The 19,856-nt window shown below is 46.6% G+C and overlaps 1 protein-coding gene across 4 annotated transcripts in view; it reads right to left on the bottom strand.

Moving 5' to 3' along the window:
* atp10d (ATPase phospholipid transporting 10D) overlaps positions 1 to 19,856 on the bottom strand; it is a 91,563-nt gene that overhangs the window by 62,830 nt on the left and 8,877 nt on the right. For 3 of the 4 annotated variants that reach the window (XM_086128036.1, XM_086128037.1, XM_086128039.1), the window contains exons 2-3: positions 9,061 to 9,413; positions 7,019 to 7,213 (exon numbers count right to left, since the gene is read on the bottom strand). In XM_086128036.1, coding sequence (XP_085984162.1) covers positions 7,019 to 7,213; positions 9,061 to 9,329 — 464 coding nt within the window. In that variant the 5' untranslated portion in view covers positions 9,330 to 9,413. The remainder of the gene's footprint in view (positions 1 to 7,018; positions 7,214 to 9,060; positions 9,414 to 19,856) is intronic. The other variant, XM_086128038.1, reaches the window with a different exon arrangement.

Genomic DNA, 19,856 nt, shown 5'->3' with positions numbered 1-19,856 from the left:
TGCCAGACCTTGAAAAAGGTGCAAACAAATCCAAAGTTCATGTTATATCAAAAGCAATGTCTGTCCAATCGTCTTGTCAAGCCCGTGCATGCCCTTGTTCGTAGCGCCTGGAACATGACAGTTCATTTGAGGATGTTTTGTGGAAATGCTGCTTTCCAGTGTAGTTTTCACAGTTCCTTGACACAGTGTGGACTCCTGCATTCCACTTTCATTTAAAATACCCAAACAATCATTTATGGCACGGTTGATGGTAGACGACCACAGGACAATAAAAAAGGAATAGAAACATATGTCAAAACACTTAGGGCCTGATATCCTAAAGGTTTGCACGTGCAAAAGCAGGTGCAAGTTTAACTGCTTTAACAGATTTGGAAACCGAGCAACTGTGCCGCACAATTCATTTCGTGTGTTCTCGGAGGAGTGTATGCAAATACAGTGGTCCCTCTACTTACGAAATTAATTGGTTCTGCAAGAAATTTCTAACCAACAAAGTTTTGGAAGTGGAGACATGTTTTCCATGAAAATGCCCTCCTAATCCGTTCCAAGCTCCACCAAAATTCAGACATAAATAATATAATAAAAATAAAAATAATATGCAACAAATGCATGTTACAATTAGATTGTTGCACAATAAATGAGAGTTGTGCATAATGTAAAAAACAAAGAATAAAGAATAAAAATTATGGTCATTTAACTTTTAACTGCCTCCTCGTTTTTTGCCCTCTTTAGTCCATGTTCTCTCTCGGAAGTGTTTTTCCCCGGCGTTTTGTAAAGACCTGATCCTGATCCAAAGATGTCGGCTTTTAACAATCCTTCGAAAATGTCCGAGGCAAACATCAGCATCGTAAGACTGGTGTATACTTTTTCTGGGTGATTCACATTTACTTAAACTATCGGAACGCCTCATGGCCCGAGGGGCGAATGACAAGGACGCTGCATAGACAGTCATCGATTTATCAATCTACACACATAGACACAAACGATCGATGTTCCTCTTCGCCAATGGGATGACAGGATGATACAGTGAAACTCCTCTTCAACGAAATCATGTTTGCAGCAAGAAATTTTTCACAAAAGGGTGTTTTTCACTGTAGCAAATTTGATCTCAAATGTAAACACACGGACGCGCGCGCGCACGCACACGCGCACGCACACACACACAAACACGCACACAAACACACACAAACGAATGTGTACACGCACACACAAACTTAAGTGTATTCTTTATTATTATTCCAATAGGGCATAAGTATGAGCATAAACTTATTTGACACTTCATATAGTCAGTGTAGATAGAAAAAAAGGGAAAGAAATTGCGAAATTTATGATCAGCATTCACTTTCACTTACATCAATTTCTTGGATAATGTCTTTTATTTTGCTTCCTCCATCTTTCATTTTGATCACTTTTACCCTCTCTTCCAGCGTCAGAGCTCTTCATGTCTTAGCTGCTTGACATCCAAAGGTCCGTTTTGTAGCCATTTTAGCAATGCAATGTTCTTGCTGTGTCTGAAACTAACAATAACAAATACTTCCTGGATTACTGCGCATGTGTAAATCAGGGTGGTGGTTGCTGTTGCTGTTTCTGAACAAAGCAGTAGAGGTCGCTGTTGGATTAGACTCCGTTGTAGTGACGTTGAGCCGAGGCTCGTCACGTGTCTGTTCAAGCTGAGTCACATTCACGTTGATGACGAGCCGTGCCACGTCCACTCCCACGTCAGGCCGAGCCCCTGTTCACGTCCGGCTGTCCCATGTCCCCCGTTACGTCGAGCTCCGTCCACGTCAGGCCATGCCCAGCCAAAGGATTGCCGTCACTTTTGTTCCTGTTCCCTGGCGAGGTGAAGGTCACCGTCGCTTTTGTTACTGTTTTCCGGCGAGGCAAAGGTCGCCGTCAGTTTTGTTCCTGTTCCCTGGCGAGGTGAAGGTCACCGTCGCTTTTGTTCCTGTTCTCCGGCGAGGCGAAGGTGGCCGTCGCTTTTGTTCCTGTTCTCCGGCGAGGTGAAGGTCGCCGTCGCTTTTAGTTCCCGTTCCCCGGCAAGGCAAGCCTTCTGGACAACTTTGGGACGTCTGGGATCTGTCCCTTGAGGGAGGGGTAGTGTCACGATTCGGTTTGGGACCAACAGGTGGCAATGTAGGGCTCCCCCTGCAGCTGCACACCTGTTGGTCATTAGGTAGTTAGTGCTTTAAAAGGACTCCCAGCCTGACCACTCATTGTCGGGTCATTGTTGCTGTTTGCCCTTGGCTACTGTCATGTTTGTTTGCTGCAATCAGGTTTGTTTCAGTCATGTTTTGGTTGTTGTTATGTTTTATCTGCAGTCATGATTTTTGTTTGATACTTTGGACTTTGTTGATTTTGGATTTAGTTTTCTCTATGTTTAATACAATTCGTCAAGTACACCTTGCTCCTTCCTCCTGCCAGCGTTTTGGGGTCCACCACCACCTCGCAACGTGACAGTATGTGGGGCAGGAAAGTGGGAATTGTGTTAATACATGAAGATTTTTTCACACTAGGAGTTATTTTCGCCCATGTAGGTTTTGTTGTGGAGGAGTTTCACTGTACTCGGTAATAGCCAATGGCAGAGCAGCTATAAGTATGTTGCGTTCAGGAAACTCAAGAGTAGCAGACCATACTGTATTTTTGCCTTTTGTATCTTACAAGGTATTTCTTAACAAGAGGCAATATTTTCCTGGTGAGACGTTTTGTAACTTGAAAATTTTGTATGAAGAGATGTTCATGAGTAGAGACTGTAGTGTAATTGACAGAGGCGATGTGAGATTAACTGCAATGCATCTTTAAAGCTGACATATGCAGCATGAGCAAAACAACGGTTCAGAAGCACTGTAAATGTGCAGGCAAACCAGGCAGTTGCAAATCCAAGCATATCACCCTTTTAATTCGCTTCCCATATACACACACTTTTACAGCCATTGAAACAATTCATGCATTAAATCATCACTGAGTTCTTCCCAGGGAGTAGACTGAGTGCTGACATAATTTTTACAGAGCGCTATTACTAAAGTGCCCCTCCGTGAGCCGTCACCTTACCATGGTGGAGGGGTTTGTGTGTCCCAATGATCCCAGGAGCTAAGTTGTCTGGGGCTTTATGCCCCTGGTAGGGTCACCCATGGCAAACAGGTCCTAGGTTAGGGACCAGACAAAGCAAGTCTCAAACGATCCCTTATGATCAGTAAAACATATGGACTTGAGTTTCCCTTGCCCAGACGTGAGTCACCGGGGCCTCCCTCTGGAGCCAGGCCTCTCGTTGGTGGGCCCCCCTTTTCATAGGCTCACCACCCATGGGAGGGGCAGCCAACGGACCCTGGCAGTCCGATCCTTGGCTACAGAAGCTAGCTCTAAGGATGTGGAATGTCACCTCTCTTGCAGGGAAGGAAACGGTGTGCGAGGTAGAGAAGTTCCAACTGGATATAGTCGGACTTGCCTCCACACACATGCTGGGGTCTGGTACCAGTTCTCCCGAGAGGGGTTGGACTTCCACTATGGAGTTGCCCACGGTGAGAGGCGCACAGTAGGTGTGGGCATACTTACTGCCCCCCGGTTCAGTGCCTTTACATTGGGGTTCACCCCGGTAGACGAGAGGGTTGCCTCCCTCCGCCTTCGGGTGGGGAGATGGGTCCTGACTGTTGTTTGTGCGTACGCACCCAACAGCAGCTCAGCGTACCCACCCTCTTTGGAGTCCTTGGAGGGTGTCCTGGAGAGTACTCCTGCTGGGGACTCCCTGGTTCTACTAGGGGACTTCAATGTTCATGTGGGCAATGACAGTGAGACCTGGAACCGTGTGATTGGGAGGAACGCCGCCCCCCCCCCCCTCCGATCAGAACTCGAGTGGTGTTTTGTTATTGGACTTCTGTGCTCGTTACGGATTGTCCATAACACTTTGTTCAAACATAAGGGTGTCCATATGTGCACTTGGCACCAGGACATTCTTGGCCGCAGTTTGATGATTGACTTTGTGATTGTATCATCGGATTTGCGGCCGCATCTTTTGGACACTCAGTTGAAGAGAGGGGTGGAGCTGTCAACTGAGCAGTACCTGGTGGTGAGTAGCCTCCGACGGTGGGGGAAGATGTCGGTTCGACCTGTCAGACCCAAACATATTGTGAGGGTTTGTTAGGAGCGTTTGGCGGAATCCCCTGTCAGAAGGAGTTTCAACTCCCACCGCTAGCAGAGCTTTTCCCATGTTCCGGAGGATGTGGGGGACATTGAGTCTGAGTGGACCTTGTTCTGTGCCTTGATTGTTGAGGCAGCCAATCTGAGATGGGGCCGTAAGGTGGTTGGTGCTCTTCGTGGCGGCAACCCCTGTACTAGCTGGTGGACACCACAGTAAGGGATGCCGTCAAGCTGAAGGAGTCTTATCGGGCCTTTATGGCCTGTGGGACCCCAGAGACAGCTGATGGGTATCGTCTGGCTAAGCGGAACGCAGCTTCAGCAGTCGCCGAAGCAAAAACTTGGGCGTGGGAAGAGTTCGGTGAGGCCATGGAAGCCGACTTCCAGACGGCTTCAAGGAAAACCCGGTCCACCATCCGACCTCTCAGGAGCTTCCCTGCTAAAGCTGCAGCCCCCGCACCCCGAGCCCAGATAAGGGGTAGAAAATGGATGGACATTTTTAAAGTGCCAATGTTCAACCCAATCAAATTTCCCCTTTAGGGTGGGCAAGGAAAACTGGTCAAGTATGACAAAAGCACGACACAACAGTTCGATAGTAAATCTACTTGGGTTAGGTTGGGAATACCAGTGTTTTCGAAAAAACATCCAGGAACATCGAAATATGACTAAGGCAATTATGCAATGTGGTCGATGAAATGCTCTGAATTGTTGAGGCTATTGTTGGATTGACCTGGGGCTTTAAGACGGGTGGGGTTGCCACTGTTCACTCAACGTATAAAAAGCGGTATCGCAGTTTTTTTCTATTGAAAATCACTCACTTCGTCATCGCCATCACCCCATTGGTAAGATACGTTTGCATCTGCTTTTCTTTGTCAGATCTGTGGAGTTATCTTTTCGATTCAATCATGCTCGTTTGCTTTGTCTGTTTTGCTTTGTGTCCGTAGCACTTTGTTTGCTGAATCGTAATCACAGTTGCTGTTCGCAATCAGCAGTTTCTCAACTCAACTGTATTTATAGAGCACTTTAAAACAGCCATTGCTGTATATCAACTGCTGTACATGGAGCAACTATCATATATACAACAATAAATCAATAGCAAAGACGGTAGAAAGCACCAAACAGTAAAACTAAGATCAAGTCTGAGTCATGCTGAGTCAAATGACAAATACAAATGAATTTTGAGGCGAGTTTTAAAGATGGGCAGCGAGGGGGCTTGCCGAATGTTCAGTGGGAGGTTATTCCAGAGAGAGGGACCAGCAATGGAAAAGACTTGATCCCCTCTGAGCCTCCGCTTAGTTCTTGGTACTTCTAATAATGTCTGGTCCGCAGACCTGAGGTGGTGTGTAGGGGCGGATGAGCTCAAAGTAAGGTGGCGCGAGGTCATTTAAAGATTTGAAAACAAATAATTGGATTTAAAAAGAACTCTAAAATGTGTAGGGAGCCAGTGAAGGTGTAATGGCAATTTGACATATAACAGCGCGAAATGGAAGTAACTGTTCATACGATTGAATGCTGACCGTACCTTTGAATGCTGACCAGTTATTTTGCTGATAAGCAAAGTTGCACTAGTCTGTTTTCTGTGTAGCTGCTCAAAAATGCTGATTGCGCTGGCCTTCACCAACTCCCAACAAGATAAAATGAGAGCGCAAGACGCGGAAAGGGAGAAGGCTCCCTTGACAGATCTGTGAACGGTGTCCCTCCATGTTTTTTTCTTTTCTTTTTCTTTCTTAAATAAATCTCATCATTTTTTATAAATACTATTGTTGTCTTGGTTTCCCCGGACAAAACAAAGGGATGCCAGAGTAGGATTTTTGTGCTCCCTCTTACAAGTACCAGTCAAGAGGCGAGCAGCAGCATTCTCAACCAGAAGTTTACACAACGTGGGCAAAAGTCTTGGAATTACAGTGGTGTCTTTACTTAGTTTTTTTTTTTTTTTTTTTGCATAGTTGCCATGTCATGTTTGTCCGGCTGCACTGGAAAGTGTAAATGACACAGTCACACGTTGACGACTGAGTCAACTAAATTTCCCGCAGCACTGATTGGACATTAAATGTAACGCGATCATCTGCAACCAAGCAGCTGCAGATGATCACATTACATTGCTTGTCCAATCAGTGCTGCGGGAAATTTAGTTTGCTCAGTTGTGAACATGTGACTGTCGTGATAAAAAAAACGTGTGATTTTTTTTCTTCGAATTTTTAAAACATTCTATGTCAAGCAAAAAAAAAAAAAAAAGCGGTCTGACAAATAATTACAAGATGGATTCACATGCATCACGGAAAGTGATGGGACTCAGCGTCTTATCTGCATGATTTGTCATGCCAAGTTGAGCAACTCAAAACTGAAGGAACACTTCTTGAATCATATTTTTATTTTTCATGAATGAACGGTTCGGTGAATGTGCATATGAACTGGTTGGGTTCGGTACCTTTAACAAGGTTAAGAACCACTGCTTTAGAGTTTGTTCATTCCAATTACAGGGCCTCGAAAAGAGTCCTGTGTTGCTATTTTTCATCACTACCTCCCCGTGTCGGGAGTGGGTAATTTGTGCGCCTGCAGCCTTCCTTAAACGTTGTCGCCAGTTCTCAGGCTCCCTCTCCGGAATCGAACCCTGATTTCCCCATTACTCATGAGGCCGACTCACGAACCAGTTGTTCACCGTGCCGCCCAATTCCATCCATCCATCCATCCATCAATTTTCAACACCGCTTATCCTGAAGAGGGTCACTGGAGCCTTCCCCGGCTGACTTCGGGCGGAAGGCAGACTACACGCTGAAATGGTCACCAGCCAGTCACATAGCAACCATTCACGCCCACAATGACACCGTCAATGAGTGGTAACCGATCCACCGTTGCCCGCATACAAGTCAGGGGAGTGCAGAGAATCACTTACCCACAATACACTTGTACTATTCTGTTGTTGATCTTTTTGTCAGAGAGACAGCGTCTGTAGTCTTCCAAGGCATCTTTGACAGCGATGACCGTGAGAACCACCAGCAAAGGAATCATTGTAATTTCCTTTTGAAAGGCTTCAACCACCGGTACCCAGTTCAGCAAAATCAGGAACAGGAAGTAGAGGTTGGCTGCCCTACATGCAGTAATGGGCAAAGCAAAATTAAAATCAAAGGTAGATCATATTTATTTATGTTGAGAGGCAGCGGTACCAAGGACACACAAGGCATTGGGGTTGACAAACATGACAACAGTCATGACACAACACAGGACACCAACCTCACTACTACCTCTCGATTAGTGCAGCCAAATTAGTTCCTCACCATAACAGTCCATTCGTGTCCACTATTCATTCGTGTGTTCGGGAACTTTGCCATAATTCTTTTTGGCTCATTCATTACCAGTATTTATTCAGGCTGCACTAAGGCAGTAGGAATTTGGGCGTGTTTCCTCCAATCTCATCCTATCATGTCATGTGTCTCCGCCCGTGGGAGTACTCACTTGTCCCCAACCCGTACTAGTACTCGCTTGCCTCCCCGTAATAGTACTCATTAGTCCAAACCATGGTAGCGCACCACTTATTTGTGTGTGTGTGTGTGTGTGTGTATGTGTGTGTGATAACACATACACACATACATGCACACAAACATACCTGTATATATAACATATAAAACAATTTTTGACAATTGACCAAACCGATTGGTTCAATCAGAGTCCCCAGCCCACCGACCCCAATGAGTGCAAACCCAAAATGGTGGCATGCATGGTTATGGCGGCATCCATAGTTATGTTGCTACGGCAGCAATTTTGCTCTGTAAAATGAAATTTAATTGTAGTAAAGTAGCACAAAGTTGAAAAGTAAAACCTCAGACTCAGGCCTCCACGATCTGCGGTGAATGGCCAGAAGGTTGCTAAGTATGGCAACCACACGAGGACAAAATATGTAGGTGACTTTAAAACATTGATTGAAATCTCACAAATTCAACTGATAATATATTGATATTAACAATATGCAAACATTGATATTAACAATATATAAAAATATATTGAGCTTGAAAAGCTTTTTTTGGAGACAGGCATAGGAATTCCAAAGAACGTCGATGGCTTCCCGCAATTTCGATTAGATCCGCAATAAAAATGTTGAATAAAAATAATAACAATAATAATAATAGTTAAATGATGTGAAAAACAATTGTTAATAGCACTGCAATTTATCAATTTTGTATTTATATTGCACTTAATTGAACGGTGTTTGTTTGTTTTTTTCTTCTTTCTTCTTTCTACCCACATTCTTGCTGCTGGAGGCTGTAAATTTCCCCAGTGTGGGACAAATAAAGGATATCTTATCTTATCTTATCGTAATGAATTTTGGAGAATATGCTTCAACTGAGAGGTTATGGATGCCGGTTGTGTGGAACAAGGATGCAAAAGGGATGGGGAGACAGAGCAAAGAATTGGGAGACCCTACAGACTCGCGCCCTCAACTTGAATGCGCAATTGAGGGGTACAAGGGTGCAGTTGTGGGTACTGGGATTGGGCCAAACACACACTGTAATCTGTGACATCACAAAGATGTCCCGATGTCAGAAATGAAATTAGGCATCAGCCACAACGTGCTTCCTTTTTTATGATGCTTGTTTATCATCGACGTGCTGCCATAAGAGCGAGGTTTGGATAGTATTCAGAATTTTCGGTGAAATTCACTCAAATTTATGAACTCTTTGCTAACACGAGTTAGCTATGACACAACATTAACCACAATGCTTCTGTTGACCCGAATTACCAGGACTGCACATATGCGCTGCAGCCAGGCATACAGCCACTGGGAGGAAGTGGAGCGTGAGGTAGTTAAAAGAGAAAAACAAGGCACTAAATTAATAAAGATATAAATAAACAATGTGTCACCTATTAAATTAATTGTCATTGACTTCGATTATCAAGGTAAAACACGTAAATATGTTACAGTTTCGTGAAAAATCTGACCTGTGAAACTGCTGAAACAGGTTCATGGGGATGAAGGTCAACAAACTGTACTTGGTTGTGTGGATGATGTTGCCCTTGTAACTTTGGGCAACATCTCTGTATTCTTGCTGACGGGGCCAATGCCCAACACTTATTGTTCTTCTTTTTGCTTTAAATTTCAGTGGGGGGATGTGAGAATCCTCTGAACTTTGGGTTGGCATGGCACCTTGATCCCTTTCTCGTGCAAACAGCTTACGACATTGACGTCGCATCCATTCGTGTCTTTCCATTTATGCAACTTGGTAGCCAGGTCTTGTTCTTAACTGCGTTGTGTTCCCCTGTAATCCACTGAAGACATCCATTCGGTCCTCATCCTGCAGAGAAAAAAAAACCTGTCATTTTTGTTCATCTAATTGACTGTGACCCAACTACTTTATGCAGAAATATCACACTTGCATTGTATAAACAGCACACCATAGTTTTGGACCATTAGGAACACCATGTTATTTGGCCGAATATCAAAGAACTGGTTTATTTTAAAACATTTTCATACATAAGGTGCACGGGGTTGAAGGCATATTATTATATGTTAAATAGTTCACAAGTACGTAGTAGTATGTTTATTCGATAGATTCAGCGCTATTACGCTATTCTGCAAAAATCGGGAAGTGTGTGTCTTTTCTTCGTCTGTTGCTTTTGATTTGTTATGGAACAACAGGGGGCTTGCTTTAAGTGGAGAAGAGGAGGGGAGTCTCTGACAAAGGGAAAACAAAAGTTTGAACATCGCTTGTCAATCTGGTGACCGGCTGTTGTGTTATTATTTTGGCTAATCCTAAACGCTATCTTGGGTGACAGATCAACAACACTGACCATTATCAAACCGTTTTTGGTCAGTCCCAGCGGCAACTGGAAGCTGACTGTGTCAATTAACTTGCAGGTCCTACATTATAACATTAGAAATGCGCCACCAGATACATTCAGCTTGTGTTCGATGTGACCGCAGCATTAGACTAGTAGAGGATTCTAAGACATGGAAGGAGGAAGTCGTTTTTATTCCGGTATAACAAAAACATTGACACTTCCTAGCGATTAAATGAGGATGAGAATGAGAGTGCTAATGTGAATTTGAAAGTAAATAGGATGGAATTTTACTTTATGTTTACCTCTTACCGCAATGATATTGTCCCACATTGTAACACTGGTAACCCGACGCCAGATATGAAGCATTAAGCGAGTACTCCATTTCTAATCATTCTTCGAACCAGAGGCAGGAAGTAGTTCTAGTTCCGGTATTGACGAAAACATGGAAGGCTGCTTGTGATTAGATGTGTGAAAGTAAAAATGAATGAATTTGAATTAAAGACAACAAACTGAAAAGCAGACATGCGTGCAGAAGGCACACCAAAGTTCAAAGCCCACTGTTGATTTTTCAGAAACTAAATGATTTTCAGTGCACTTTATGGTCTGAAAAATATAGTGAACCACTTTCTTTACTTTTGCTGCAGACTGAGAACATTTGGGTTCGTGCAGGCAACAGGCATATCTGACAACTTTCTGATTCTTCTTCAAATCCAATTTTTAGGGCTGGCTGTCCACACTGTTGTTAGCAAGTGTGCAAATGAGAACTGGCCCTGCTCCGAATGGGGCTGGAGCGTATCCCAGCCATCTTTGGGTAGTAGGCGGGGGACACCCTAAACCGGGTTGCCAACCAATCGCAGGGCACACAGAGACAATCAACCATCCACGCTCACACTCAAACCTCGGGACAATTTCGAGTGTTCAATCAGCAGAGATGTGTTCCTCGAGCCGGTCCTTGGCCTCGAGGACCGGCTCAAGGACCGAGGGGCGGTCCTTGGTCCTCGGCCTTGGCCTCGGAGTCAAGTCCTTGGTCCTTGGCCTTGGCCTCGGGAGTCAAGTCCTTGGCCTCGGGAGTCAAGTCCTTGGCCTTGGCCTTGGCCTTGGCCTCGGATTGCCGGTCCTCGGACACAATGAGGGATTAGAGCCTCGAATCCCTTGTTTAAGGACCGCAAAAATCACGAAGGAATCGAATAAATTCCATCCAAGGAAACCCATATTGCTGGATTAACTCTGGCGCTTTAAGAGGGGCGGGTCTGCCACTGACACGTAACAGGTAGCGCAACGTATTAAGAGCGGCATCACAGTTAGTTTCAATCACGGTTTGTTGCGTTCGCGATCGGCAGTTTAAAATAGCGTGTAAAGCCTTTCTGTAACAGTGGTGTCTTTTATTTAGTTATTTTTGCACAGTCGTCACGTTTGTGCGGTCGCACTAGAATGTTTGTTTGAACCAAGTAATTTGCGTTACAGCTGGAGTCAATAATGTCGGCAGTTCACTTCTGGGTTTGGCCGTTGGGATTTGGAGTCCTTTTGCTCGATTCCAGTTATGTTTGCTGAATGCTTTCTCATGTTTGGAATAATGAATATTGATAATACATAGTTTAAAATCATGGTTGATTTAATTATTTATTATTATTATTGTGAAGTTGAAGGTATTAATTAATGTAGTATTAGTGGTAGTGGCCCCTCCGTGAGTCGTCACCTTACCATGGTGGAGGGGTTTGTGTGTCCCAATGATCCTAGGAGCTAAGTTGTCTGGGGCTTTATGCCCCTGGCAGGGTCACCCATGGCAAACAGGTTCTAGGTGAGGGGCCAGACAAAGCACGGCTCAAAGACCCCTTATGATGACAAAAATATATGGACCAAGGTTTCCCTTGCCCGGACGCGGGTCACCGGGGCCCCCCTCTGGAGCCAGGCCTGGAGGTGGGGCTCGTTGGCAAGCGCCTGGTGGCCGGGCCTACACCCATGGGGCCCGGCCGGGCACAGCCCGAAGAGGCAACGTGGGTCCCCCTTCCCATGGGCTCACCACCCATGAGAGGGGCCAAAGGGGTCAGGTGCAATGTGAGCTGGGCGGCAGCCAAAGGCGGGGACCCTGGCGGTCCGATCCTCGGCTGCAGAAGCTAGCTCTTGGGACATGGAATGTCACCTCTCTGGCAGGGAAGGAGCCCGAGCTGGTGTGTGAGGCAGAGAATTTCCGACTGGATATAGTCGGACTTGCCTCCACACACAGCCTGGGTTCTGGTACCAGTTCTCTCGAGAGGGGTTGGACTCTCTTCCACTCTGGAGTTGCTCAAGGTGAGAGGCGCAGAGCAGGTGTGGGCATACTCATTGCCCCCCGGCTCAGTGCCTGTACATTGGGGTTCACACCGGTAGACGAGAGGGTTGCCTCCCTCCGCCTTCGGGTGAGTGGACGGGTCCTGACTGTTGTTTGTGCATATGCACCAAACAGCAGCTCAGCATACCCACCCTTTTTGGAGTCCTTGGAGGGTGTGCTGGAGAGTACTCCTGCTGGGGACTCCCTTGTTCTGCTGGGGGACTTCAATGCTCACGTGGGCAATGACAGTGAGACCTGGAGGGGCGTGATTGGGAGGAATGGCCCCCCCGATCAGAACTCGAGTGGTGTTTTGTTATTGGACTTCTGTGCTCGCCACGGATTGTCCATAACGAACACCTTGTTCAAGCATAAGGGTGTCCATATGTGCACTTGGCACCAGGACACCCTAGGCCGCAGTTCGATGATCGACTTTGTAGTTGTATCATCGGATTTGCGGCCGCATGTTCTGGACACTCAGGTGAAGAGAGGGGCGGAGCTGTCAACTGATCACCACCTGGTGGTGAGTAGGCTCCGATGGTGGGGGAAGATGCCGGTCCGTCCTGGCAGACCCAAACGTATTGTGAGGGTTTGTTGGGAGCGTCTGGCGGAATCCCCTGTCAGAAGGAGTTTCAACTCCCACCTCCGACAGAGCTTTTCTCATGTTCCGGGGGAGGCGGGGGACATTGAGCCCGAGTGGACCATGTTCCGTGCCTCTATTGTTGAGGCGGCCAATCTGAGTTGTGGCCGTAAGGTGGTTGGTGCCTGTCGTGGCGGCAACCCCCGTACTCGCTGGTGGACACCAGCAGTAAGGGATGCCGTCAAGCTGAAGAAGGAGTCCTATCGAGCCTTTATGGCCTGTGGGACCCCAGAGGCAGCTGACGGATATCGACTGGCCAAGCGGAAGGCAGCTTCGGTGGTCGCCGAGGCAAAAACACGAGCGTGGGAAGAGTTCGGTGAGGCCATGGACTTCCGGACGGCTTCGAGGAAATTCTGGTCCACCATCCGACGTCTCAGGAGGGGGAAGCAGTGCACCACTAACACTGTGTACAGTGGGGATGGGGCGCTGCTGACTTCGACTCGGGACGTTGTGAATCGGTGGGCAGAGTACTTCGAAGACCTCCTCAACTCCACCAACACGCCTTCCTTGGAGGAAGCAGAGCCTGGGGACTCTGAGGTGGGCTCTCCTATCTCTGTGGTTGAAGTCACCGATGTGGTTAAAAAGCTCCTCGGTGGCAAGGCCCCGGGGGTGGATGAGATCCGCCCGGAGTTCCTCAAGGCTCTGGATGTTGTGGGGCTGTCCTGGTTGACACGCCTCTGCAACATCGCGTGGTCAACAGGGAGAGTGCCTCTGGATTGGCAGGCCGGGGTGGTAGTCCCTCTTTTTAAAAAGGGGGACCGGAGGGTGTGTTCCAACTACAGAGGGATCACACTCCTCAGCCTCCCTGGTAAGGTCTATTCAGGGGTGCTGGAGAGGAGGGTCCGTCAGGAAGTCGAGCCTCAGATTGAGGAGGAGCTGTGTGGTTTTCGTCCCGGCCGTGGAACAGTGGACCAGCTCTACACCCTTAGCAGGGTCCTCGAGGGTATGTGGGAATTCGCCCAACCAGTCTACATGTGTTTTGTGGACTTGGAGAAGGCGTTTGACCGTGTCCCTCGGGGAGTTCTGTGGGGGGTGCTTCGTGGGTATGGGGTACCGAACCCCCTGATACGGGCTGTTCGGTCACTATACCACCGATGTCAGTTTGGTTCGCATTGCCGGCAGTAAGTCGGAATCGTTTCCAGTGGGGGTAGGACTCCGCCAAGGCTGCCCTTTGTCGCCGATTCTGTTCATAACCTTTATGGACAGAATTTCTAGGCGCAGCCGAAGCGTTGAGGGGGTCCGTTTTGGGGGCCTCAGTATTGCATCCCTGCTTTTAGCAGATGATGTGGTGCTGTTGGCTCCTTCAAACGGGGCTCTCCAACTCTCACTGGAGCGTTTCGCAGCCGAGTGTGAAGCGGTTGGGATGAAGATCAGCACCTCCAAATCTGAAACCATGGTCCTCAGTCGGAAAAGGGTGGAGTGTCCCCTCCGGGTCGGGGAGGAGATCTTGCCCCAAGTGGAGGAGTTCAAGTATCTTGGGGTCTTGTTCACGAGTGGGGGCAGGAGGGAGCGGGAGATCGACAGGCGGATCGGTGCAGCGTCTGCTGTGATGCGGACGTTGTATCGGTCTGTCGTGGTGAAGAAGGAGCTGAGCCAAAGGGCGAAGCTCTCAATTTACCGGTCGATCTACGTTCCAACCCTCATCTATGGTCACGAGCTATGGGTTGTGACCGAAAGAACGAGATCCCGGTTACAAGCGGCCGAAATGAGTTTTCTCCGCAGGGTGTCCGGGCTCTCCCTTAGAGATAAGGTGAGAAGCTTGGTCATCCGGGAGGGGCTCAGAGTCGAGCCGCTTCTCCTCCACATCGAGAGGAGCCAGATGAGGTGGCTTGGGCATCTGATTCGGTTGCCCCCTGAGCGCCTCCCTGGTGAGGTGTTCCGGGCATGTCCCACCGGGAGGAGACCCCGAGGAAGACCCAGGACACGCTGGAGAGACTATGTCACCCAGCTGGCCTGGGAACGTCTCGGGATCCCCCGGGGAGAGCTGGAAGAAGTAGCTAGGGAGAGGGAAGTATGGGCTTCCCTGCTAAAGCTGTTGCCCCCGCGACCCGGCCCCGGATAAGCGGTAGATGATGGATGGATGGATGGATAGTGGTAGTGGTAATAATAGTCGTACTCAGAGAATGGTTAGAGATTCAGCCATCTCGTTACCTCTGCGTCCCGCGTCCTAGACGCATAATTTTCCCACGGGACGCACAGTCCCAAACAATGTGCGTTTTTGGGACGCAAGGAAATTTCTCAGTCAAAACAAACAAACAAACAAAAATACTACGGCAAGCCTGAGGATTTCACAGTAACAATAGTTACCGGTAGCGTGTCGTTTCCATGGCGTCATTTTCACGGTACCGAAAACGAGTTTAATTATAAAAGTCACCGCACTTGAATTGACTGTGTGATCCACGCGACTTCACTGTGCCTTTATGTGTGTTTGTGATGTAGTGTGGTGTGTGAGTGTGTTTCTTCTAATTTACTTTCGTTTTGTTTTTAGTGTTGGGGGGGGGGGGGACACAACAGATGACGTTATGTGCGCATGCGGGTTGTTATTTTAGTCCGCAAACTGAGGAATCGCGCGGATGAAAGTTTGAGATGGCGGCGAAAAAAACTCACCAAGGTCTACTAATTACGATATTTAAGAAATGGAAATGCTTGTCTGATTTTTCGTATGAATCGTCCAAAGGGCGTATCACTAAACTGTGACGTATGCACAGAACGCGAGAGCGAAATACGACGCGAGGCACGATTACGAGGCAAATTGGTCATTAGATTTGTAGGCTAATCGCTGTGAAAAATATTATGCAACAGTATTGGTTATTCTATAATTTACTGGTTGTAGCATGGTAACTTTATGAACAAAACATTCGTCACAAGGTGTAGTAATGCTAATGTTAACTGTTGGTAGAACTAATGATGACGTGTGTTAAATTCTTTCGTCAAATTGATCATAGATTACACATGCATCGTCTTGGGAAGAGGATATCAAACCACATCAATACTTACCTGTATTAATGATTACCAATCAATTAATCTTTGCAGTGTGAGATTGGAAAAAATACTCTGATGATGCCACATGAGTACACCAGTTTTTGATCCGTTTATTTTTTGGAATAAACCTGGAGTACACAGCTGCTGATGTAATGTTCATTGTTAATGCATAGTTTTCAAACATTGACCCTTGAAACATTATACTTTTGAGTTTCGGAATTCTTGATCATCAATATCAGTCAAAATAGAAAAATGGGTTCCCATGATGAACGTTTACGGAACCCAACATTTGTTATCGTGGTTTCCCATTGGGTAATCCGACGGAACCGAAAAACGGTTACCATGAATTTCCAAAATCCTCAGGCCTGCTCCTGAATTATTTAAATTTTTGCAGCATTTGTTTATCATTGTATGTACAGTATATGTTGTTGTTTGTGTTATTATCTTATGCAATTGAATAAGTAGACCCTTTCAGAATTCGAAATTTGGGACTCTCTCAATCCATAATGGCACTCATACTTGATCAGCGAGTCCCTGGGACTCGCTGCCGGGAAACTGTAAAATTATCGCTTTTTCTACAGTCAGTGATTGACTTCTATGCAAAGTCATTTCTCAACTTGTGTTCCGTGCCACGTCATGCCTGTTGAGTGTTGATTTGCTTCATATTAAGAAACTACTGCACTAAAACATTAATTCATAAATGTATACCATATGATTTTTTTTCTCAGTATAAATAACACGTACCCTGACTGTTCTACTCTTTGAATAAAAACACTTCATTCAAGCGTTAGGGAGTGCAAAGGGTTATGATAGAGGGGTGTTGCAAATCATGAAGACCTGCAAAGTGGTATGATAGCATTGTTTTATACATGTCCTCGGCTAGGCCTCAGTTTCAAAATCAGTCCTTGGTCCTTGGCCTTGGCCTTGGAGGCAAGTCCTTGGTCCTTGGCCTTGGCCTCGGAAAATTTCTCAAGTCCTTGGCCTTGGCCTTGCCCCGGAAAATTTTCCAAGTCCTTAGCCTTGGCCTTGGCCTCGGAGTCAAGTCCTTGGCCTTGGCCTTGGACACAACACTGTCAATCAGCATGCCATGCATGTTTTTGGAACGTGGGAGGAAACTGGAGCACCCGGAGAAAACCCACGCAGGCCCGGGGAGAACATGCAAACTCCACACAGGGAGGTCGGAGCTGGGATTGAACTCGGTACCTCTGCACTATGAGGTCGATGTGCTAACCACTGGCCCACCAGGCCGCCAGCAAATGCATTATCTTGCTAATATAGAAGAAATTATCATTGTTAGAACAGGACTCACAGCATCTTTTGCCATCGAACAGAACTGCTCTGTGTAAACAAATTAAAACTGATACTGTAGTGTCCATACGGCTGTGTATTATCTGCGGGTCTGCCGTTTAATGTGAGCTACTCATGTGCAGTCAACATTGTGACACTCGGACAAACTTGGCAGAACTACGTTTCTGATGGAACATATGTAAACATCATCATCTTTGTTCTTTTCTTCATCCTCTTGGAGTTGTTGTTCTTTTTGCATGCCCTGATCAAGGATGCGTCCTCTCTCCACTGCCCTTTTCCCTCTACACAAACAACTGCACCTCAACGCACCCAGCTGTCAAACTCAAAGTTCGTAGATGACACCACAGTCATCTGTCTTTTCAAAGACGACGACAAGCCTGACAAGAAGTGGAGTAGCTGGCGCTCTGGTGCAGCGGACACTACCTGGAGATGAACACGCTCAAGACAGTAGAGACGATCATGGACTTCAGGAAACATCCTTCGTCACAATTGCCCCTTAGACTATCCAACTGCCCTGTGTCAACCGTCGAGACCTTCAAGTTCTTGGGAATCACAATCTCTCAGAACATGAAGTGGGAGGCCAACATTAACTCCATCCTGAAAAAGGTCCAGCAGAGGATGTACTGAGGAAGCATGGCCTGCCACAGGAGCATATGAGACAGTTCGACACAGCAGTCATCGAATCAGTCCTGTGTTCCTCCATCACAGCAACAAAAAAAGGACACAATCCGATGAAAATCATTCCTTCCTACCCACTCTCGAGGAGTTGCGCACTGCAAGAACTAAGACAAGGGCACGGAAAATCAGACTAGACTGCCCACCACCTTTTCCAGCTACTCCCCTCAAGGAAAGCGCTACTGATCCATGCACACCAAATGCAGCAGACATTCAAACAGCTTCTTCCCTCTCGTTATTAACTCTCTAAACAGTGATTCAAATCTATACAGGTGGTGACTCTTTGCATTTTTGCACACCGCTGTGGAACAGTATGACCTCAATGTTCATTATAGCTCCAGCTCTCGACATACTTGAACGACTGTCTTGGATCAATACTCCTCAGCACCAGACACTTTAAAGCGCTCAAGGACATTCTGTATAATTGCACACCTGCAGTTGAACTCCAAATACTGCTACTGGTCACTTTAAAAATGGTGCAACGATTATCTTCACCAACTGCACAATCGTCATAGTATTGTACTCTACCACTGATCACTTTAGCTCTGCTTGATACTTTGCACATTGTCTCACAGCTGTCATTGGTTGGTACTCCTGCACGATGGTACCCTTACATGACGATATGTCTGTCGATACTTATACGTCATGTCTTTGATTATCGTAGTCGCTTGTTATTGATAACACTAGTGTAGCCTGTACTACCGGAGACAAATTCCTTTTGTGTTCTACATACTTGGCCAATAAGATAACATAAGATAAGAAAACCTTTGTTTGTCTCACAATGCAGAAATTCACAAAGATGATTCTGATTGTGATTCTCATCTGTTTGCCTCATTTTAATGTTTTACTGTTAATGCATGCACTACAAGAGAGTATTAGTTCAATACACTAATACAATATGAACATTGAATGAGGGGTAATGCAACTCTCAATAATGCTGCTTCGGGGTAGCGTCTAACAGAAAAAAGAATTTGCAGTGCGCTGGTGGAGGAGCAATATAGCATTATATTACAATGTACACAAAGACTATTTTTAAATAATAATAAAAAATAATTGGTTATTAGTATTAACTGATATGAAATATTTAGATTGTGGAACGATAATATGCTTCATTTGCATAAAGACCAAAGAAAGAGTCAAATTTCCATCTCCTCAGGTCATTCGGGGCCACGCGGCTGGTGCTCCTTTTGTTTTTTTAGCTCTGTCATTCACAGATGGCTGCAGTACTGTCATGCAGTATGGTTCACAAACTGAACCATACGGCATGATAAACAGTCTGTGGGGCATCTGAACTTCAGATGCCTCACAGACTATGTTTACATACAGTCAACAACTCTTTCAAAGATGGAATATTGGCAAATTTCCAGTTGCACAAGGCCGTGAAAATGTGCAAAAAAAACCCTGTGGTTTTAAAAACACGCATTTTGGGTGGGTGTCTTGGGAGGCGGCGGGGCGGGATGTTACAGGAAGTACCGTATTTTCCGCACTAAAAGGTGCACTGGTTTATGAGGCGCAGCTTCAATGAATAGCTATTTTGTAATTTCTTTTTCAAACATTGGACGCATCGCATTATAAGGTGCAATCTACAATGCCGCCACTAGATGGTGCTACACTTCTTCCATTCAACTCGAGAGGCGTCCGTTCAACTCGAGAGGCGTTCATGACCGCCTCTGAAAAACGTAAATTAACTATTACTGTAGAGGGACCAGACAAAGCACGGCTCACAAGCTCCTTATGATCAATAAAATCAATGGCACTCAGTTTCCCTTGCCCGGACGCGGGTCACCGGGGCCCCCCTCTGGAGCCAGGCCTGGAGGCGGGGCTCGTTGGCGAGCGCCTGGTGGCCGGGCCTACACCCATGCGGCCCGGCCGGGATCAGCCCGAAGAGGCAACGTGGGTCCCCCTTCTCATGGTCTCACCACCCATGGGAGGGGTCAAAGGGGTCAGGTGCAATGTGAGCTGGGCGGCAGCCAAAGGCGGGGACGCTGGCGGTCCGATCCTCGGGTGCAGAAGCTAGCTCTTGGGACATGGAATGTCACCTCTCTG

The sequence above is a fragment of the Hippocampus guttulatus genome, chromosome 13, assembly GCF_054856545.1.
Source record: "Hippocampus guttulatus isolate MCC_2025c chromosome 13, RoL_Hgut_1.0, whole genome shotgun sequence".
NCBI classification, from domain to species: Eukaryota; Metazoa; Chordata; class Actinopteri; order Syngnathiformes; family Syngnathidae; genus Hippocampus; species Hippocampus guttulatus.
Note: the sequence above shows the minus strand (reverse complement) of the source record. Positions and strands in the feature narration are given on the sequence as shown.